At 45.4% G+C, this 19,215-nt stretch overlaps 1 protein-coding gene across 2 annotated transcripts in view; it reads left to right on the top strand.

The window, feature by feature from the left end:
* Positions 1-291: 291 nt before the first annotated feature.
* Positions 292-19,215, top strand: part of SLC1A7 (solute carrier family 1 member 7) — a 73,609-nt gene continuing 54,685 nt past the window's right edge. For both annotated transcript variants that reach the window (XM_044301422.1, XM_044301423.1), the window contains exons 1-2: positions 292-432; positions 6,415-6,494. In XM_044301422.1, coding sequence (XP_044157357.1) covers positions 292-432; positions 6,415-6,494 — 221 coding nt within the window. The remainder of the gene's footprint in view (positions 433-6,414; positions 6,495-19,215) is intronic.

Below are 19,215 nucleotides of genomic sequence, written 5' to 3'. Positions count from 1 at the left end.
CTTCTATGCACGTCTTGTTGCTGTACAGGCATATTCTTTTCAAATTATCCCAAGCTCCCTAATCTCCTCCTGGGCTCCTAATGATGAAGTCAGTAATAGGATTGGGGGTATTAATTTGGGACGGTAATGCCAGCTGCATGGCTTATGGGTGAGGGGTGACCTTGTGGGCTGGCCAGCCTGCGCCGGCTTTGATCTGATCTTTAGGGAAACGTGGGTTGGCTTTTCCCAGGGTGGCGTAGTCCCTCTGTGGGACTCTCATCCTCCGCTGGACAATTTTTTGGGGGGGACACAATGGCAGGAGCTCTGGACGCAGTACTGGCTAGAGTCAAGGATGTGTGCAAGAGGAACGGTCTGCTTATTCTCTCGGTGCTTTCTGTTATTGTGGGATGTCTCTTAGGATTCTTCCTCAGGACAAGACGTCTCACCGAGCAGGTCAGTGTCGTGCCTTGTGTCGTCTACTCCAGGGATCCAGCTGTGGTGAAACTACTCCTCCCAGCATGCTCCATTCATTTCTATGGGAGTTCTGAGAAAAGCAGAGCAAGTATGAATGCTGGAAGTTGTAGTTCCACGACAGCTGGAATGCCGGAGGTTGCCTACCCCTGGTCTACACTATGGGGATTGCAAGCGGGCAAATATGGTATGATGCTGAAAAATATGACACTAGAGGGATACAAAAATGGTTTTGCGGACAGTTTTGGTTGCACACAAAACTGGAAAACATGGGGAGATCAGCACATTTTCCAATTGTCCTACATTACGAATGGCGGGGATTGATCAAAACTGGTGTTACCTAGAACTGGCTTAGTTGCCCATAGCAACCAATCAGATTCCACCTTTCATTTTTTCATTTTTCACAGCTCCTTTGGAAAATGAAAGGTGGAATCTGATTGGTTGCTATGGGCAACTAAGCCAGTTCTACTTTACAGCAGTTTGACAAATCTCCCCCAGTGACTTGAAAGGGGATAGTGCCACCATAAAATATTGTCTATGGGTTTGTGTCTTCTTAGCGCAATGTCTAATCCAGTGTAAAATTATTCATTCTCTTCCTTTCATTCTTCTGCACCTCCTTAGGATGCCTCAATAGCTGTAATTCATATTCCCCTCCCAACCATGGCAGTCCAAATGTCTGGAGGGGGGCGGATAAGTCTGGCAGGGTTTTGGGCATGGCTGAAAATATTGGGGGAGATTCATTAAAACTGGTTTAGTTGCCCATAGCAACCAATCAGATTCTATCTTTTATTTTTCAGAGCTCCTTTGGAAAATCAAAGTTGGAATCGGATTGGTTGCTATGGACAACTAAGCCAGTTTTCCTTGACACCAGTATTATTGGAAAATGTGCTGATGGGACCCCATGGTGAGGCCAAGCCACACAAAACCACGGAATCCAATGGCTGCACAGTTTTACAGCAGAATCGTTCAGCCATTGGTTGCCATGGGTGAGCGTCACTTGGCTGCATGCCGCCAGCCCCCCACCATGGGGTTGTACCCCTAAATAAACCCTTTACGGCAGGTTACGGTCACACGGTCAGGTTTCTTGATGCAAGTTTGGAAGTCAAAACCAGGAATAAATGAAATATAAAGAGTAGAAGTCGTATCTGTCCTTTAGGCCTAATGCACACGGCCCTGTTTCGCGGCCGAGAGTGCTCCGTGGTATGCCGGGCTGGATTCCTGTTCAGAGCAGGAGCGCACGGCGTCATTGGTTGCTATGACGTCGTGCACTTCATGCCGCCGCTGCACTACAGTAATACACTATACGAGTGTATTAATGTAGTGCAGCGGCGGCATGAAGCGCACGGCGTCATAGCAACCAATGACGCCGTGCGCTCCTGCTCTGAACAGGAATCCAGCCCGGGATACCACGGACCGCTCTCAGCCATGGAACACGGCCGTGTGCATTCGGCCTTATACAGATGCTCCTGATTTTGGCTTCCAAAACTGCATCAGGAAACCTGACCGCGTGGCCGTACCCTCATACTTACCAACGTTTAGGTTGGCAAAATCGGGGGAATCCAAACCCCGCCCCTGGTAACTCCCCAACTCCTCCCAGAAATGACCGCTAGCCCTGCCCATTTTCAGCTCGGGACAGCCCGAAATTTCCTGAAAACCAGGGACAGTCCCTGCAAATTCAAGACAGTTGGTAACTATACACTCTTAGGCCTAATTCACACAACAGTATCTTCTGTCTTTTGCTATCCATATGGACATTGGACTGAACACGCACCCATTAAAGTCAACAGTTCAATTCACACGGCACGGACAAATGTGCGAAATGTTCAGCATGCGCTACTCTTGTCGGAGACTCATTCATTTAAGTGTATGGGGGAGGGGTAAAGGTGCATGGACGTCATATGGACTTTCACATGGAATGACGTAGGTCCATTTTCTTTCTGCATCCGTATTTTGTGGAACGCAAAACGGATATGGTCGTGTGCATGAGGCCAAATGAGAAATATGCTCTCGGTAGACTTCCACTGTGCCAATAATGCTGATGCTATTAGCATCCACATTATCAGTAACTTCATCTCAAGAAGATTGTCCAACCTATCACTTCCTTGAACACTTATGACCATCTGCAGAACCTGATCGTTGTCAATATATGGTGCAGTTCTCAGTCTGAATGATTATATTCGTAGACCACGTCAGTAATTATTTGGCATGGAAATCCTAAATGAGGTCCCATAACTCCTCCTGACATGTCTGTTTTAGTAACTACTTGCATCCCCCATGTAATAACATTTCTGAAGCATCTGTTCCTATGACTCTATGTTGTGCCATTCCTCTATCATTCCTTCTAGAAGTTATGAATCAGATCTCCCAAGTGTCCCTACTTTGGACAGTCCCTAAATGCTTGTCTGGTTCCTCTCTGTATATTAGACCCCACCTTGTACATAATTTCATTATTTAATTCAATTTGATTTTAGAGATTTCTTTATTTAGATAATTCTTGCGCTATTGTGCGCTAAGAAAACTATTAAAGTGTAAAAGTGTGCAGGAAAACTGGACTTTCACACAATGAACCATAGGCGTCCCTCTTTGACTGTCCAAAAAGTTGGGAGGTGATGAATAAATTTCTAGCAGTTCACAATGAAGGTCCAGATGATCCAAATTGGTGTTACCAGTTTGGGGGTGGGGGGGGGGGTGTCCCTGCACAGCCTTACAGTATCCAATCAGTGTGGCCAGTGTCAGACTGTGCGGGGCCACCCCCCCCCCCCCCCCACTGGTAAACACCCATCTGAACCTTCGTTGTGAACTGCTAGTAATTCATACATAACCTCTAGTAGGAATAATAAAGGAATGGCAGAACATATAGTTATAGGAAAAAATGTTCCAGGATTCTTATTACATGAGGAATGCAAGTAGTTACTAAAAAAGAGATGTCAGGAGAGGAGACATGTTCTCTTTAACCCAGTGTCTTACATGCAGTCTTGGCATTGGGCCCCCCTTACCCACTGGGCCCCTGTGCAGCTACACATGTAGTATATCTGCCTATATCCCTTTTAGCTAAGATCAAGTGTAGTATCTGTTCAGTGTCGGACTGGGGTACCTAGGGTCCTCCAGTAAAATTTATTTTGGGGGCCCCCGTACGGATACATTCAAATATAATAAATAATCTAACACATTTGGTATATGAACATAGGCTGGTTGAAGTGCTGTACATTGAATATATGTATGTAGTGCAGTAAGTTGTTATGTAAGTATGTGTTATGTGCCACTTGTGCAGGGAGGTGGGAGACTAGGGGCCCACCATGCTCAGGAGCCCACCTGGGGATTCCCCTGTGGGCCAGTTTGAGCCTGTATCTGTTCTTATTGATTCCTGGTGGTCAGAGCCCCGACAGGATGTAGAACAGAGAACCTACACGGCATCCCTAGGGTGTACGGCCTGGGACCAATGCACCCAGGAGCTGAGATGTTTGAAAGCCGACTGGCCGGACCTGGGCTGCAAGCCTGGTGGGAGCCCTGCATGACTGGGTTTGGAAGGAGTGGGGAGAAAATGGCAGGCAAGGGGTTAAGGGCGGTGCTGGGAGGGGAGTGGCTGGTGGGAGGGGGAAGACAGTTAAAAGGGGGGACCAAAGGCGAGAAAGGGGTCATTTTGGTGGGCACAGTGAAGGGATCAGTGCTACCCACCCGCCCTGTTAGATGTCAGTGGTCACAAGTGGGGAGGGGGGTTTGTGTTGGTACAACTGGGGGTCTGGTAGGTGGTTTCCGTCTGTGGGCCGGGTCATTCTTTTGTCATGGCGGCCTTGGCGGTTGGGAGGGTCCTTGGAGTGAGTTGGTGGAATGGTGGCTCAGGAGTGGTGGGGAGGGAGCCACGAGGGCTCTGGACTCCTCAGGCCTTGGAATCGGAAGGGTGAGATGGCGGGAATCTGCCCAGGTGTAGCCCATGTTTGCACAGTTCTGCCTCTGAGCTGGCGGCTATAAGGCTAGAGGTAATTTAGTTGAGGGGCGGGGCAGATTTCCACTAGGTTTTGGGGCTCCAAGGACCCTCCCCATTTTAGGAATGGTTTTGGGGTCGTTGAGGGGTCTTAAGGAAAGAAGGCCTTTGGGGATGTTATATGTTATTTATGGTATTTATGTTGTTTTGTTAATAAAATGGCTGCTGTGGCCAACTAAATCCAACTTTGGCTAAAGTGTCTTTCTTGGGATTAAGGGAAGTCAGGGGGTGGCAGTAGCTAGGAAGGAGAGAGCGATTCCACAATACTCTAGTCATGACCCTGGGGTGCCCGAACTCACTGGGGGTGGGAGCCCAATGAGTGACTGCACATTTGTACGCACTTCACTTTCTCATATTTTGAGTGCACACACCTCTATTCTTTGCCCGGCCATTAGGCCTGGAGTAAGGAGGAGGAATTTTTATAATTCTGGCCGAATGTCCACATTCACTTAATTTATTTTTTCTTTTTACTGTGTGTCCCCTTTCCACGTTTTTTTTTTTTGCCACAAGGATTTCTAGGGGTTGCGTCGCCCTTATGGGTCGCGGGGGGGGGGGGGGGGGGGGCGGGGGGGGGTGGCCATCTGGTTCCTCACCACCCCCTGCAAAAACCCTTGGGCTCTTTCTCCGGGGAGAGCCCAGACCTAGTATTGTTGAGCTTCATGCCGACACCTGGGTGGCAGCCTAGGTGGAGGCCGGAGCACAGATTGGTGTACCCTTGGCTTCGGCTAAGGTTGCCAGGGCATACTCCCAGCTTCGGCTGGGGGTTGCCTTATGTCTCAGTCCCGTACAGGTGCCTTCTAGCCCGGTGGGACTAGGAACGGTTTATGGGGGGCTCTTCTCTTATGGAGAGGGCCTGCGATAGACCACAACCGTGTGCACGTTTTTTTGTGTGGCACTCTGCACGATTTTGTTGCACGGGTGAAGGAAGCACGCTCCTCGGGCTAAAAAATATATATATCTGCCTATATCCCTTATGGCTACAGTTGGGTTACCATTGGGTTAAGAAAAAAGAGTCAAAGATAGGGATATTCTGGGCCTTAAAGGGAGTCTGTCACCAGATTTTGACCTTATAGACCGCTTACATAGCGCTCTAGCATAGCAGTCTATGATTCTAATGGTACCTTTGATGTTTTCTTGTGAAGTTCCCCCAAAGCAAAAATGGACTTTTATTCATATGTAAATTGGTGCTCGCAAGTGCCCAGGGGCAGCGTTCACCTCGTTGGTGCCAAGGCTGTTCTGCCTCTTTTCGTCATATCCCCGCCCCAGCCTCTTCCTCTGCCCGCCCCGCTTTTCCTTTGCGTCCTCCTTCTCTGCAGCGAGATGGATCCCGCGCCTGCGCTATCCATAGCTTTGTGGGCACGGCATCGCAGTAGCTACTGCACATGCGCCAGCCAAAGGCGAGGAGGCGGACCAGAGACACCCACAATGGGCATCGCAGTGCGCATGCCCCGGCCAAGTAATGGAGAGCGCAGGCGCGGTATCTCGGTGCAGAGAACTTGAGAAGGAGTACGCAAAGGAAGAGCGGGGCGGGCAGAGGAAGAGGCTGGGGCAGGGATATGACGAAAAGAGGCAGAAAAGCCTGGGCACCAACGAGGTGAACGCCGCCCCTGGGCACTTGCGAGCCCTAATTTACATATGAGTAAAAGTCAGTTTTTGCCTTGGGGGAACTTCACAAGAAAACATCAAAGGTACCATTAGAATCATAGACTGCTATGCTAGAACGCTATGTAAGCGGTCTATAAGGTCACAATCTGGTGACAGACTCCCTTTAATGTATGACGGTCAGATCAGCCACAGAGTGAGGTCATGCTGGGCGAGCATAAGAGTCCTCAGGCACCCCCGACGGAGCAACGACAAGATCTCATAAATCACTTAGCTATATTAGGCAGTCACATGAAAACAAATGTGTGTGCGCCTTGACTTCTGGTATGACTCCCACCTGTCCCTGATGGACCTCTCTGTGTCTTGTGTCCTATCCACAGGAGATTAGTTACTTTCAGTTTCCTGGAGAACTGCTTATGCGGATGCTGAAGATGCTCATCCTGCCCCTTGTGGTGTCCAGGTAAGGAGATGTATTGTAATATCTACTCCATCTTTGAGAACCCTGGATTATTCTCCTTTACGTTTTTTTGTGGCTTTTCCATTACAGATTGAGCGCAGGTTGCATAATTGTAATATGACGTATCCTAGAAGTTATAGAACACAATGGCGTTGGTGTCTCTTCCAGAGCGGCAGGCCACGATACAACTGTGGTGCCCCATTACTGTGGTGGCCTTCACCAAACCATTCCTGATTTCAACAACACTAATTGTTGGTAGCATCTGTAGTAATATCGGAGTTACAGAGCTTCTGATCTTCATGGTACATGGTCAGCCGTTGGATTGGCTCGACTGTGTGGTACAGCTGACTGATGGGCCTGAATGGCAGAACCTCCCTTACTGGGAAATTAAAGGGGTTATGCCATGATTAATATAAAAAGAAATGAAAATCAAACATCATATAGTACATAAAAATCTCTTTCAACAAAGTTACAACCAGCCCTGTACATCACATGGATGGAGAGATCTCCCCATTTATTGCTCCAATTGCTCTGCTAGATTAATTTCAGGTTGGCGTGTCCTTTCTGCTGCAGCTCTATCACAGCTCAGGAGGAATGTCCTTTCCGAGGGGTCATGTCTTTTGTATTGTAGCTGCTTTTCTATCACAGCTCAGGAGGCGCGTTTTTCTCCGGGGAAGGGGTGACGTTTCTGCTCCAGATCTTCCCCGGTAATTTTCACAGCTTCTAACAATAGATCCGGCTGTTGGCAGTTGAAGAATAGAACTGAGCATGTGCCACGACCGCTGCAAGGTGGACATAGAGATAAGCAAAGGGTCAAACAGCAGGTGGCGCTAAATAGATAGATTTTATTGAATAACTCTGTGGCTAGATTATTATTTTTTTTATTACATTCAGTTACAAAAATATTCAAACCCAGATGCTATTTTGAAATAGTATATTATAATTTAGAATATATTTTTTGTGGGGCAACCCTTTTAAATAGGGTAAGTACACATTTTAATGTAGTTATCCAGGTAAGTGGTTTAGCCTTTTAACTCTTGGAGAACCTCTTTAAATTTTGATGGCCTATGTTTTGAACATGCCATCAATATTTGACTGGTGGAAGTTCATTCCCAGGACCTCCGCTTATCAGAACAATGAATCTGGCCCACATCTTAATTTTTTACATAGGCAGAGTGGCTTAAACCCCATCGATCAAATATTGCTAACCGATCCTAAGGCCATTAGTATTTGATTAGTGGAAGTGCATTCCCAGGACCCTCACGGATCAACACAATAAATCTGCCATGGTGCACACCCTCTTCATTTTTTTTATGCAGACACAAATGGCTTAACCCGCATTGATTAAATATTGCCAATCGATCCTAAAGCCATCAGTATTTCTGCCCTGGAAACCCATTTAAAGTTTGAAAAGATTACGTTTTTAATTCAGGTGATCAGTATTCTTGCATTGTTATACATACATTTGCAATCTGCGGATGATGTAATAAATTCGTGTTGCTCTTATCCTAGTGATTTTTTTACGATCAGTGATTGCATGCCTTTTGGCCTATGATAAACTGTCATGACCCCCTGCCCCAGCACTCTGCAAGCAGAAGCGCATTGAACAACAGTTTGCTGCCCTATAGTCATAATGCTACTGTTTTGCTTATGACTGTCATGCCTTCTGCCCGGGGCTGTGTACATAATGCTGTCAGTCAGTAACTGGCACACCAAGCACATGAGCATCTGGAGACTCAGAGGGGGAGACGGATAAAGACTAAGGCTTATTTTAATCTATATATTAAATTAATTGCATACAACAATCTAAATACAGCATAGGAGATTAATAATATCATGGCGGTATTATAGAAGCGGTTCTTATATCATAATGCCAGAAGGGTATAGATACCATGCTATATGCATCACACTGCCTTAATTTTTAAGAAAGGCTGACAAGGGAAGAAAAGGCTGGATTTCAGGTCCACCTGCCGTGAGATGAGTGGAAGCAGCTACAGAGGTCACAGCAGTTGCATTTCAGAAGGGGCCCCTAAGCCAGAGGGAACCCATAAAATCCCACCGCCACACTAGCGCTGATTGGGCACAGTACTCCTGAATTGCTCTGCTTTATCAAAAAGAGAGAACTGTGCATCCTTACATTTACAGCTGCACCCCCTTCTTGCTAGGGGTCGGATGGCCAGGACCCCTCACATGGATCCAGAGATCTCCCCATTCATTGCTCCACTAGATTCTCTTCCACCTGAGAGCTTAGGGGGGGGGGGGGGGGGGTGTCCTTTCTGCTGCAGCTCTTTCCCTATCACAGGTCAGGGGACATGTCCTTTCTCAGGGAGTGTGTCCTTTCTCATGTGTTTTGAGGATTTTTAAAAAATCGAAGCCAGGCTGCCCTGTACAGGGGCGATTACCTGTTATGTAATATTATCTATTTTAAGGAAGGCTTTATGTATATCTTATACGCTCTGATGTAACAAGGACCATGTGTGGATATGTGCCTGTGAACCTGAAAGATGGGTGTTAAGAAGCAGTGACAGAGGAGAGGTATGCTACTTACAAGGAAGAAATATGGCTGAATTGTAATAGAATATTACTGCCATGAAATCATCCTCATTCTGCATTTTTTTTATTTTTTTGGCCTGCGAAGCCGCCTGCGAAGCCGCCCGTCAGCTTGGAGAATTTTTTAGGTCTGTACAATTTTTCAGACTCTGAATGAAAATGAGAGCGTTGTCATCTATGGACAGCAGGGAATAATGAGGAACTTAAAATTGACATCCTATCCTTAGGATTAGATCTCTGAGGGTCCGACTTTTGGGAAATAAATTGGAAATACAGCTGCAGTTTACTATTTGCTATCAGCCAAAGTCTGAAGTGTATTAGAAAGTTGCATAACATTTCATTATACATATTTTGGTTGCAGGGATAGTAGCCATTTTCCTCCTGTCAGTACAGTCTAGGCGCCCCTCTATGATTTTGAGCATGACGCAAATTAATCTGCACAGAGGGAGATTAAAAGGGCATTTGCATCTTCAGGATATATCATACATGCATGATGGGTGCAAGCCCCACCTCTGGGACCCTCATCTACTGGGAGTATAGAGTCTGGTGACCCCAGTTATATGATTCCTAGCCACTGCAGTCTCCATACACTTTAATGGGGAAGTAGCCACCCTTGTGTGCGGTTTCCTGCACTGAAGTCTATGGGAGCTGCACAAAGAGCAGAGCAAGCAGCCTCCAGGTCACACACCTATCAGGCATTGATGGCATATCTTGTGGATATGCCATTAAAGCCTAAAATAATTGTGCCGCCCGAGCAATGGCTTCTGAACTAGAATTAATTATCATGTTCTGTTATATATAGTGGGCATTGTTATATTTGGTTTTATGGAAGTTATCTATGCTGTAATTCATATGTCATTCATCTTGTAACTCCTCCTCCTCTGTGAGCTCATATGTCTGTCCTCCAGTGTTTTCCTATTTGCCAGACATGCTTCACAGAGATGGAGAGAGGATTTTCCTTTCAACTTTATCATTATTTCTTAAGGTACATGAAATACATTACCTAAAAGGCATGTCCATTGCATCGCCCTCACTAGAATTTTACCTGCAAGTGGTGTCGCTAGGGGAATGATTATAGGGAGTTCACTATCTTCCTTGAGATTGCCACGCACACTCATCAGAGACTTCTCTCACGTACATCAGTGGCAGAATAATAACAAAAGGAATAACCCTTCAAGTGATGTCACCCACTATGAAGCACAGGGCTTGCTAAAATTATTCACGACCCCTTAAAGAGATTGTCCAGGATTTAGATATTGAGGGCATATCATCAGGATAGGTCATCAATATCTGATCAGTGGGGGGTCCAACTCCTAGCAGCCCTAATGATCAGCTGCTTAAAGAAGCTGCATCACTTGCATGAGCACCCCCTAAAAACTGCTGATCTGTCAGGGTGCCGGAGTTGGACTTCCATCGATCTGATATTGATGCTGTATACCGAGTATAGGTCATCAATACCTAATTCTCAGACAATGTCTTTAAAATTTTCAAAAAGAGGTTATAGTAGAAAAAGTGGCCATGGAGATGTCAGGCTTTCCTACCATATTAGTTCACTTCAGCTGGCCTGTGTCCCGGGCATGCATAAATCATCGAGTGATCTTTATGCCAGATGTTTTCATGGATTTGGTTGCTGCAATGAATTTTATTTATCCATTTCTGTCACTAAACACTCATAAAACCAAATGGTAAAGGGCAATAAAAACATAAAGTAAGTGCCAAAATCTCATTTTGCGGCCACTTTGATATAACATGACCTAAACAGACCCTGAAATCCTTGACTTTTCTGTGTAATTTAGCGTTGTGGTTTTCTTTTAAAGAATATATATATATCAGCCTTTTACTGGAAATAAAATAATAGTGGTGAAATCATAAATGATATAATGTTTTCTGCAGCTTATTCATCATATGTGATACTTCATTAGGCGTACAATGGTGCAACAGCAATATTTGGCTTTTTAGGGCCAAAATTCAGTGCTGATTTATTGCTATAAAGACATATAAAGTATGTCTTTATAGTGTTTGACGCATATATTTTGTAATACAGTAGTTTCTGGCAAAGAGTGTGGAACCACTGTGCCAACTATCGGATTTGACTATACAGGGATCTGGACTTCAAGGAATGCACTAGGCCAGGCATCTCAAACTGCGGCCCTCCAGCTGTTGTAAAACTACAACTCCCACAATGCCCTGCTGTAGGCTGATACCTGTAGGCTGTCCGGGCATGATGGGAGTTGTAGTTTTGCAACAGCTGGAGGGCCGCAGTTTGAGATGCCTGCACTAGGCCCTAATTGTTAGAGTATCGCCATATGTTTGACTGCTGATCCATGGGGGTCAAGAGACACCGTTGTGTAACACAGAAGTGACAGGGTGGGGTCAGGGGAGGCAGAGTTAATGCAAATACGTAAAACAGAACTAAGGTCAGGGCAGGCAGCACAGGGTCAGTATGGTAAATCAGGCTCAGGTCAGATCAGGCAGCAGAGGATCAGAGTCAGGAAATGGGCAGAGGCCGGTACACTGGCAGACAACAGTAACAACACCTTTGCAAGGAACTAGTAAGCTAGACACCTTATTGCTCAGGCATATTCCTACTGGGAAAGGTGCATTAAATCTCCACAGGTTGCCAGCTATTGGCTGGGGAAGATTGGGATGCACGTGCAGGCAGTTTAAGGGCTGGAGGAGAGAGTGTAAGAGAGAGGTTGACTGACAGGTAGGCCACGGCCAGCGTGAGGAGGCAGAACAATCCCAGTGGCCAGGCCCAACTGGAGAAAGGCAGAGGGAGTCGGGTCTAGCCCGCTGAGTAAGTTTGACAGGGCACCAGTGTACAGTACAGACCAAAAGTTTGGACACACCTTCTCATTCAAAGAGTTTTCTTTATTTTCGTGACTATGAAAATTGTAGATTCACACTGAAGGCATCAAAACTATGAATTAACACATGTGGAATTATATACATAACAAAAAAGTGTGAAACAACTGAAAATATGTCATATTCTAGGTTCTTCAAAGTAGCCACCTTTTGCTTTGATTACTGCTTTGCACACTCTTGGCATTCTCATAAAGGGCTTCAAGAGGTAGTCATGAAAATAGTCATGAAAATAAAGAAAACTCTTTGAATGAGAAGGTGTGTCCAAACGTTTGGTCTGTACTGTATTTAAATTGAAAAGAAAATATTCTAACTACCTGCAGCCACCACCAGAGGGAGCTTACTGCACACTATCCAACTGCTATAAACATATTAAAGGGGTATTCCCATCTTCCCTTTTCATACTTACCTTGCTTGAGCGCGACCTTCACTTCCTGGATTCTTCTCCCGGCCGGGCCGCGCAATGTCCTGAACGCGCACGCCGCTGCGCATGCGCCGTGGTGACTTATTCCTGGCCTGTATAGTACAGAAACGGCGTGCGCGTGCGCGACTCTGTACTATACTGGCCAGGAAGAAGTCATCAAGGCGCATGCGCGGCGGCGTGCGCGTTCAGGACATTGCGCGGCCCGGCCGGGAGAAAATCTACAGTCTTCTGCGCAAGTGCGGCCTGGCGGGATTCGAGAGGTGGCCGTAACCAGGGGAGACGAAAAACAACGATCAGGTAATAGGGGACTTATTTTCTCAAAAAGGGTGGGAATTGGGTAATTAAATGTATTTACAAAAATGATCACTGTCAAATCATTAACAGATTTAACAGTGATCATTGTGATGGGATAACCCTTTAAGAAAGGAATCTGCACTAGACAGGAGTCCAGTGAGTGGTCCTACTGAATGATTGACAGCCTTCCCTGTATGACTGCACCTAAAGAGATAGCTGTTAATCACAATAGGATCACCTAATGGATTCCTGAGCATGAAAAGAGCAGAGATTTAAATAAATGAAATACAAGCTATATTGATTTTTTCACTCTATATCCATCTGCTCAGCTCCTCATGCTCTATACCATGGCATTGGAAGATCAGACTGCATATTCAGTTCGACAGGTTCCCTTCCAAAGGGACCTGTCCCCTCTCTTGACATGTCTGTTTTAGTGACTACTTTCATCCCCCTTGTAATAATTCTGGAGCATTGATTTTTATGAATCTATAAATGAATCGCTAGCATTTTGCATTGAAGCTCCCAGTGGGTTTTACCAGTTGGGGTGCGTGTCCCTTCAGAGTCTGACAATATCCAATTACTACTGCCATTTCTATGGAGTTCTGGGAACAGCCAAGCAAGTGTACATCTTGGGAGTCGTAGTTTTAGGCTACTCTCACACTCGCGTTTGGTGAGTTCGGATAATACAAACGTCTGCATCCGTTCAGAACGTAGACAAGATGGATCCGCCTTGAACACCATTGAAAGTCAATGGCGGATGGATCCGTTTTCTATTGTGCCAGATTGTGTCATAGAAAACGGATCCGTCCCCATTGACTTACATTGTGTGTCAGAACGGATCCGTTTGGCTCAGATTTGCAAACAGCGTTTTGGTGTCCACCTCCAAAGATAAATGGAACGGAGCCAAACTGATGCATTCTGAGCGGATTATTTTCCACTCAGAATGCATTGGGGCTGAACTGATCAGTTTTGGACCGCTCGTGAGAGCCCTGAACGGATCTCACAAACGGAAAGCCAAAACGCCAGTGTGAAAGTAGCCTTACCACAGCTGGAGTGCCGGAGGTTAGCCATCACAGCTCTAGGGGGTTTTCAATATGCAAAAACGTTGGGGCACCTGGGCTTGGACGAATTATTGATTGTACGGTATGACCAGCAGTGAAGACGTCTTTGTGAGCGGAGCATAGAATACAAGGCGTATCATCTCTACCTTTAGTACGTACGTTCTGAAACCTTCATGTTGCGTGACAGCTCCTTTACAGTTAATGATGGGATGGACGTCACTTATTGCAGCTCGTGATTTTTTTTTCCTTAATATTCGGCACAGATCTCTTAAAATGACCACAAACATATTCCAATTCACGAGAATCATTAAAAATCATGGCACATTTTTGAGCGGCTGAGGCCGTGCTGATTCATGATTCACAGTCTGTGGAAAAATGTGATACACATGGAACGTATCTGTAATGAGGAACAACTGTGTGGTTCCATCGAGTCTGGGACGAGACATTGACTTGAAGCTTGTACGTCGGAGACGACTGAGTGTGTTTTATTATGCCCGAGAGCGATGCCCGTAGTGGAGTGAATGTAGTGCAATGGTATTACTGGAGGGTACGGCCACACGGTCAGGTTTCCTGCTGTAGCTTTGGAAACCAAAATGGGGTGTGAATTAAAAAAAGGGGACAAGTCATATCTGTTCTTTATACGTTCTCTCCTTTTTTGATCCACTCCTCATGTGGCTTCCAAAATGGTATCAGGAAACCTGGCCGTGCGGCCAGGGGCATAACCACCATAGTGGCAGACCATGCGACTGCTATGGGACCCAGGGCAAGAGGGGGCCCACTCTTAGTTGGGATTGTCCCCTCTGAAAACTTGGTCAGGACTCTACCCTCTAAAGCAGGGATGCCCAACCAGCTGTTGGAAACTACAATTCCCAGCATGCCCAGACTGCCTATATCTATCAGCCTACAGTAGGGCATGGTGGGAGTTGTAGTTTTACAACAGCTGGAGGGCCGCAGGTTGAGGATCCCTGCTCTAAAGGAACAACTTTTAGCAAATGAGGAAGTGGAAAAAATGGTCCAAGGGTCATTTAAAGGGGTTTAGGAGGAAACCCTTCTGTCCTGTGTGGGGGGCCTAGTTTGATCCTTGGGGCCCTTACTTCTCTGTGTACACCACTGCGTGTCGGTGTACCCTAAATCTCCGGTGAAACTGCCCATTGAGAGAAAGTCGATGCTGCAGATAGATTTCAGCTGTCTGATTCAGGCTAAAGATAAACTGCTGATTTGGACACATTTGCAATAACAATAATGTGCAAAAACCACAACCACATGGTCAGGTTTCCTGATGCAGTTTTGGAAACCAAAACGCCAGTGTGAATGTAGACTAAGTTGTTCTCACGAGGTGATCTCTGATCTAGTGACCCATCAGGGTCTTGTGAATGTCTGGATCAGCAAGATTCAGGAAATTATAACTGTGGGCTTGGGATGGGCACCTCAAAATCTGCTTTGTCCACTTTTGCCCAAAGGTTCACTTTTACCTACCATGTAGGGTGCCGGCAGGAGGTATGTAGACTTGGCATCACACTCTTGTCTTGCATCACTATAAGGACTTTGATTTGGGGAAGGCCTTGCTTGGTAAGGTGGGTTGTTGGAAACTAGAAAACTGGAGAATTCAAGAATGAAGGCAAGAACAGAAGAAGCACCAAATTCAAGAAATCTTGCCCTGTGATCTGTTGACTTATCTGTGGGTCTGCTTAAAATGAAATTAGGAATTGTCAGTTGGGTTGTTGGTAGAATTAGGTCTTCCAAAATCTTGCAAATTATTTGTGAAGGAACCTTTATGGTATAGTCTTTTAATGTTGTAGTCTTTCTAGCTAAGGCCATTTAAATTATCTCTCATCCAGGTGAAGAAAATATAGCTCTCTAGTCCCAACCATTGGATGGCTTCCCTATAAGTCTGACCCTTTAACGGGCAGTGGACAAGACTTGGGCTATATGGTAAGCCAAAATGTTCCTTCTTTTCCCCAGGGAACATTTCCTGACCTATAAGACTCCCTATGCTAACTGGTGCTCTTCACAGGGAGAAACTGTATCTGGACCTTCATCAAAGCCCTCTCACATGTCCAGTACCGGTACCCTGCTCAGCACTGATGAGGGGCAAGATACGGCTGTCTGTGGATGGGTGTCATTTGGAAAAGCTTTTGGTTCTGGCTTACAGGTGAAACTCGAAAAAATTTGAATATCGTGCAAAAGTCCATCTATTTCAGTAATGCAAATTAAAAATAGAATTTTGTGAAAAGGTTCAATATTCTAGGCTCAAAGTGTCGCACTCTAGTCAGCTAATTAATCCATACCCCCTGAGCAAAGGGGACCTCAAAATTGTGACTTTGGGGTTTCATAAGCTGCAAGCCATAATCATAACAAATAAAGGCCTGAATTATCTCGCTTTCCATGTAATGAGTCTCATATGTTAGTTTCACCTTTTAAGTTGCATTACTGAAATAAATGAACTTTGCACGATATTACAATTTTTCGAGTTTCACCTGTATGTCCCAAGTTAGATTCCAAGGCCTGTTAAAGGACTTATAGGGTAGCTATCTTCAATAGTTGGCGTTAGAAAAGCAGAGTTTATTTACATTCCCTTTTTCCCAGGGAGCATTGCCTGGACTATAAGTGTCAGTATATTGACTGGTGCCCCCCCCCCCCTTCCCTTTTTCCCAGCAAGATGCGCCCATATATGCTACAATCAGATCAATCATATTTTTAATTTACAAGGACGGAAGACCAAATTCTCGAAATAAAGGCTACATTCAATCACAATTTGGCCCTCAAACAATGTATGTACTGAGATACAGGAGTGATTGGTTGGTTGACAGGCCAATAGCACAGCAAAAACAATTACTAAAAACTATGGACAGGCAAAAAACAAACAAACTGGAGTAGGGCAGTATAAGAAATACCCCTTTTATATAATCTGAATACCCCTTGAAACTAAGGGAGGCAGGCGAATACAAGGATCACGAGTTATAACAGGGGTAATGTTGATCCCACTATTAAATAAAGTAACGCTGTATTTAGCTATTTGGTGTTGCCACATAATCGCTGCTGTAATTACTGAGTGGTCTTTGCTTTGGGATCAAGCCCCACCGCAAGAGCAAAGATGATCTTATACCTTCTGCAAGGCAATATACAAAGGAAAATAAACTTATAAATTAAAGGGGTCTTCCAATCTAATGATATGGTGTATCGCGGGGATATGCCATGATATTTTCATCAGGGATCCTAAGGTATAATGGGGAGAGTACATTTAATAAATACACCAAATGAAACTTGAAATTCACTGGTTTTACTTTAAAATTTACACTATGGTCTTAAAAAGACCTGTCCCCTCTCCTGACATGTCTGTTTTAGCAACTACTTGTATTTCCCATGTAATAACAATTCTGGAGCCTCTGTTCTTATGACGGTGTGTTGTGGGATTTCGCTATTATTCCTGCTAGAAGTTGTGAATGAATTATTAACAGTTTACAATGAAGGTTCAGATGGGTGTCATCAGTTGGGGGTGTGTCCCTGTACAGTCTAACACTATCCAATCAGAGTGCTGCCAATGTCAGACTATGCAGGGATACCCCTCCCTCCCAACTGGTAACACCCATCTGGACCTTCATTGTAAACTGCTAGTATGTCATTCATAACTTCATACTGTTAAAAAAAAAAAAAAAAAAAAAAAGTCAAATATCGTATTGGGGAATTCTGATTTAAAGGTTTTTTTCAGGATAGGTCATCAATATAAGATCGGCCGCAGTCTGACACCCGGCACCCCCGACGATCAGCTGTACATAGAGAAGGATCTGTGCGCGCGTGCGTCTCCTGACTCAGTTCCTTCTTGCCATAGACATAGCAGCAGCGAGCAGGTAGAGAGACAGGGGTCGGCACACATACACAGCGCGTGCCTTCTCTTTGTACAGTTGATCGGGTGTCGGACCCCCCGACGATCTGATGTTGATGACCTATCCTAGAAAATCCCTTTAATAGAGCGAGAATCATCCCCTTTTTAAGACACTCCTCTGTTAGCGGAGAACAATTACAAAGAGGCTCTCTAGCTCTGGAGGATCTGACCTGTCTAATGCATTACATAGACATCCATAGACTTCATGAGAACTGTGTAATGCTTCATCTCTCCTGTGGTGGCGCCACAAGGGAATTAAACACTTGCAGCCAGTTTCCCCTTCAGATTACAGCTGTAGGGCCCAGCTGTGAGATATACTGAAGAAATTGTCCAAAATGGACAACCCCTTTAAGAAACATCTTGTTGTAATTTGCAAAAATAGCTTGAGAAGAGCCTGTTTGTTTGTTTGTTTTTCATTTTTAGGCATGAAGTGATATCATTTATTAGGAATACCTGAATGCAGCAGAAATGGGAATGTTTATGAAAGGAACATGAGCTCAGTAAATGTCCTGAGATCCAATATGATGTCTGCTCTGAAATAACAGCCGGAAATCTTGTTTATTCTGCATATAAAAGTTATTATTTATCTCTGATTTCTATTTGTTTTATTGGGGTTTCATTTCCCATGTGATTATTTACCCATGACTTGAATTTACTTAAACAAAGTCTGCCACCACAAAGTGTCCTGTTAGACCTGGGACAATGCCTTGCAGGGCTAGCTCAGCTGTGATGGAAAAAATAATCCAGCCAGCAAAGGAGGCAATATGGACAATCACAATACATTAGTTAGTGCCTTGTATTAACTTTCTCTACATGATAAATGCAATTTGCTGAAGTGACACAACCCCTTTAATGTCAGTGCTATGCTGACATTGACCAGCAGGCTGCGCCATAGAGGTACAGCCTGCTGGAGAACACTCAAGGAAGACTTGGGGCCTATACCAGGTCCCAGCCTGCCTATACACACATTAGCACCCCGCAATCTCATTTGCGGTCTGCCGATGGGAGACAGAGGGAGTCCCCTCCCTCTGTCACTGCTTACATGCGGTGGGCGCCAGTGCCCGTGGAATGTAAGTTGTTAAACAGCCCTGATCGGCACTTGGGCATGTGAGAGCTGAGCCCCCGCTCTCCGCTGCACCGGGGAACCATGAAGCGCTTAGACCGGGCTGCCGTGAAAAGGCGGCGGCCCAGCCTAAGGACCCCTAATGACCGCCGTGAAAAAGGCGTATAGCTGTCACCATGGGGTTTATTTTGTTTTTATTGTATTTAATTGTATTTGGTTTTATCTGTTAACTATAAAAAAGATTTACGGTACATTTTTACAGCGATTATTCAGTGCAGAGGTGTAAACTTCCTGGCCTCAATACAAAATCTCACCTACCATGTACCATTGATCATACTGGTGAGCAGGCAGGGGGACAGTTGGACCCCTGAAAGTCAGCAGTGCTCAGGGCGGATTGGCCATAGACCTTACAGGAAAATTTCCCGGTGGCCCGATGCCCAGGGGGCCGCCTGGGTCCTCCTCATGGCCGGCCAGTGGAAGTTTTTGTGGATGTATTTTGTGCTGCTGTCAGTGGACTGTGGTATTTGGCTCTGTTGGGGCGGAATAATGTGACACAATATGGTATTGCTGGCCCTGCCTTCCATCAA

The sequence above is a fragment of the Bufo gargarizans genome, chromosome 7, assembly GCF_014858855.1.
Source record: "Bufo gargarizans isolate SCDJY-AF-19 chromosome 7, ASM1485885v1, whole genome shotgun sequence".
In the NCBI taxonomy this organism is placed as follows: domain Eukaryota; kingdom Metazoa; phylum Chordata; class Amphibia; order Anura; family Bufonidae; genus Bufo; species Bufo gargarizans.
Note: the sequence above shows the minus strand (reverse complement) of the source record. Positions and strands in the feature narration are given on the sequence as shown.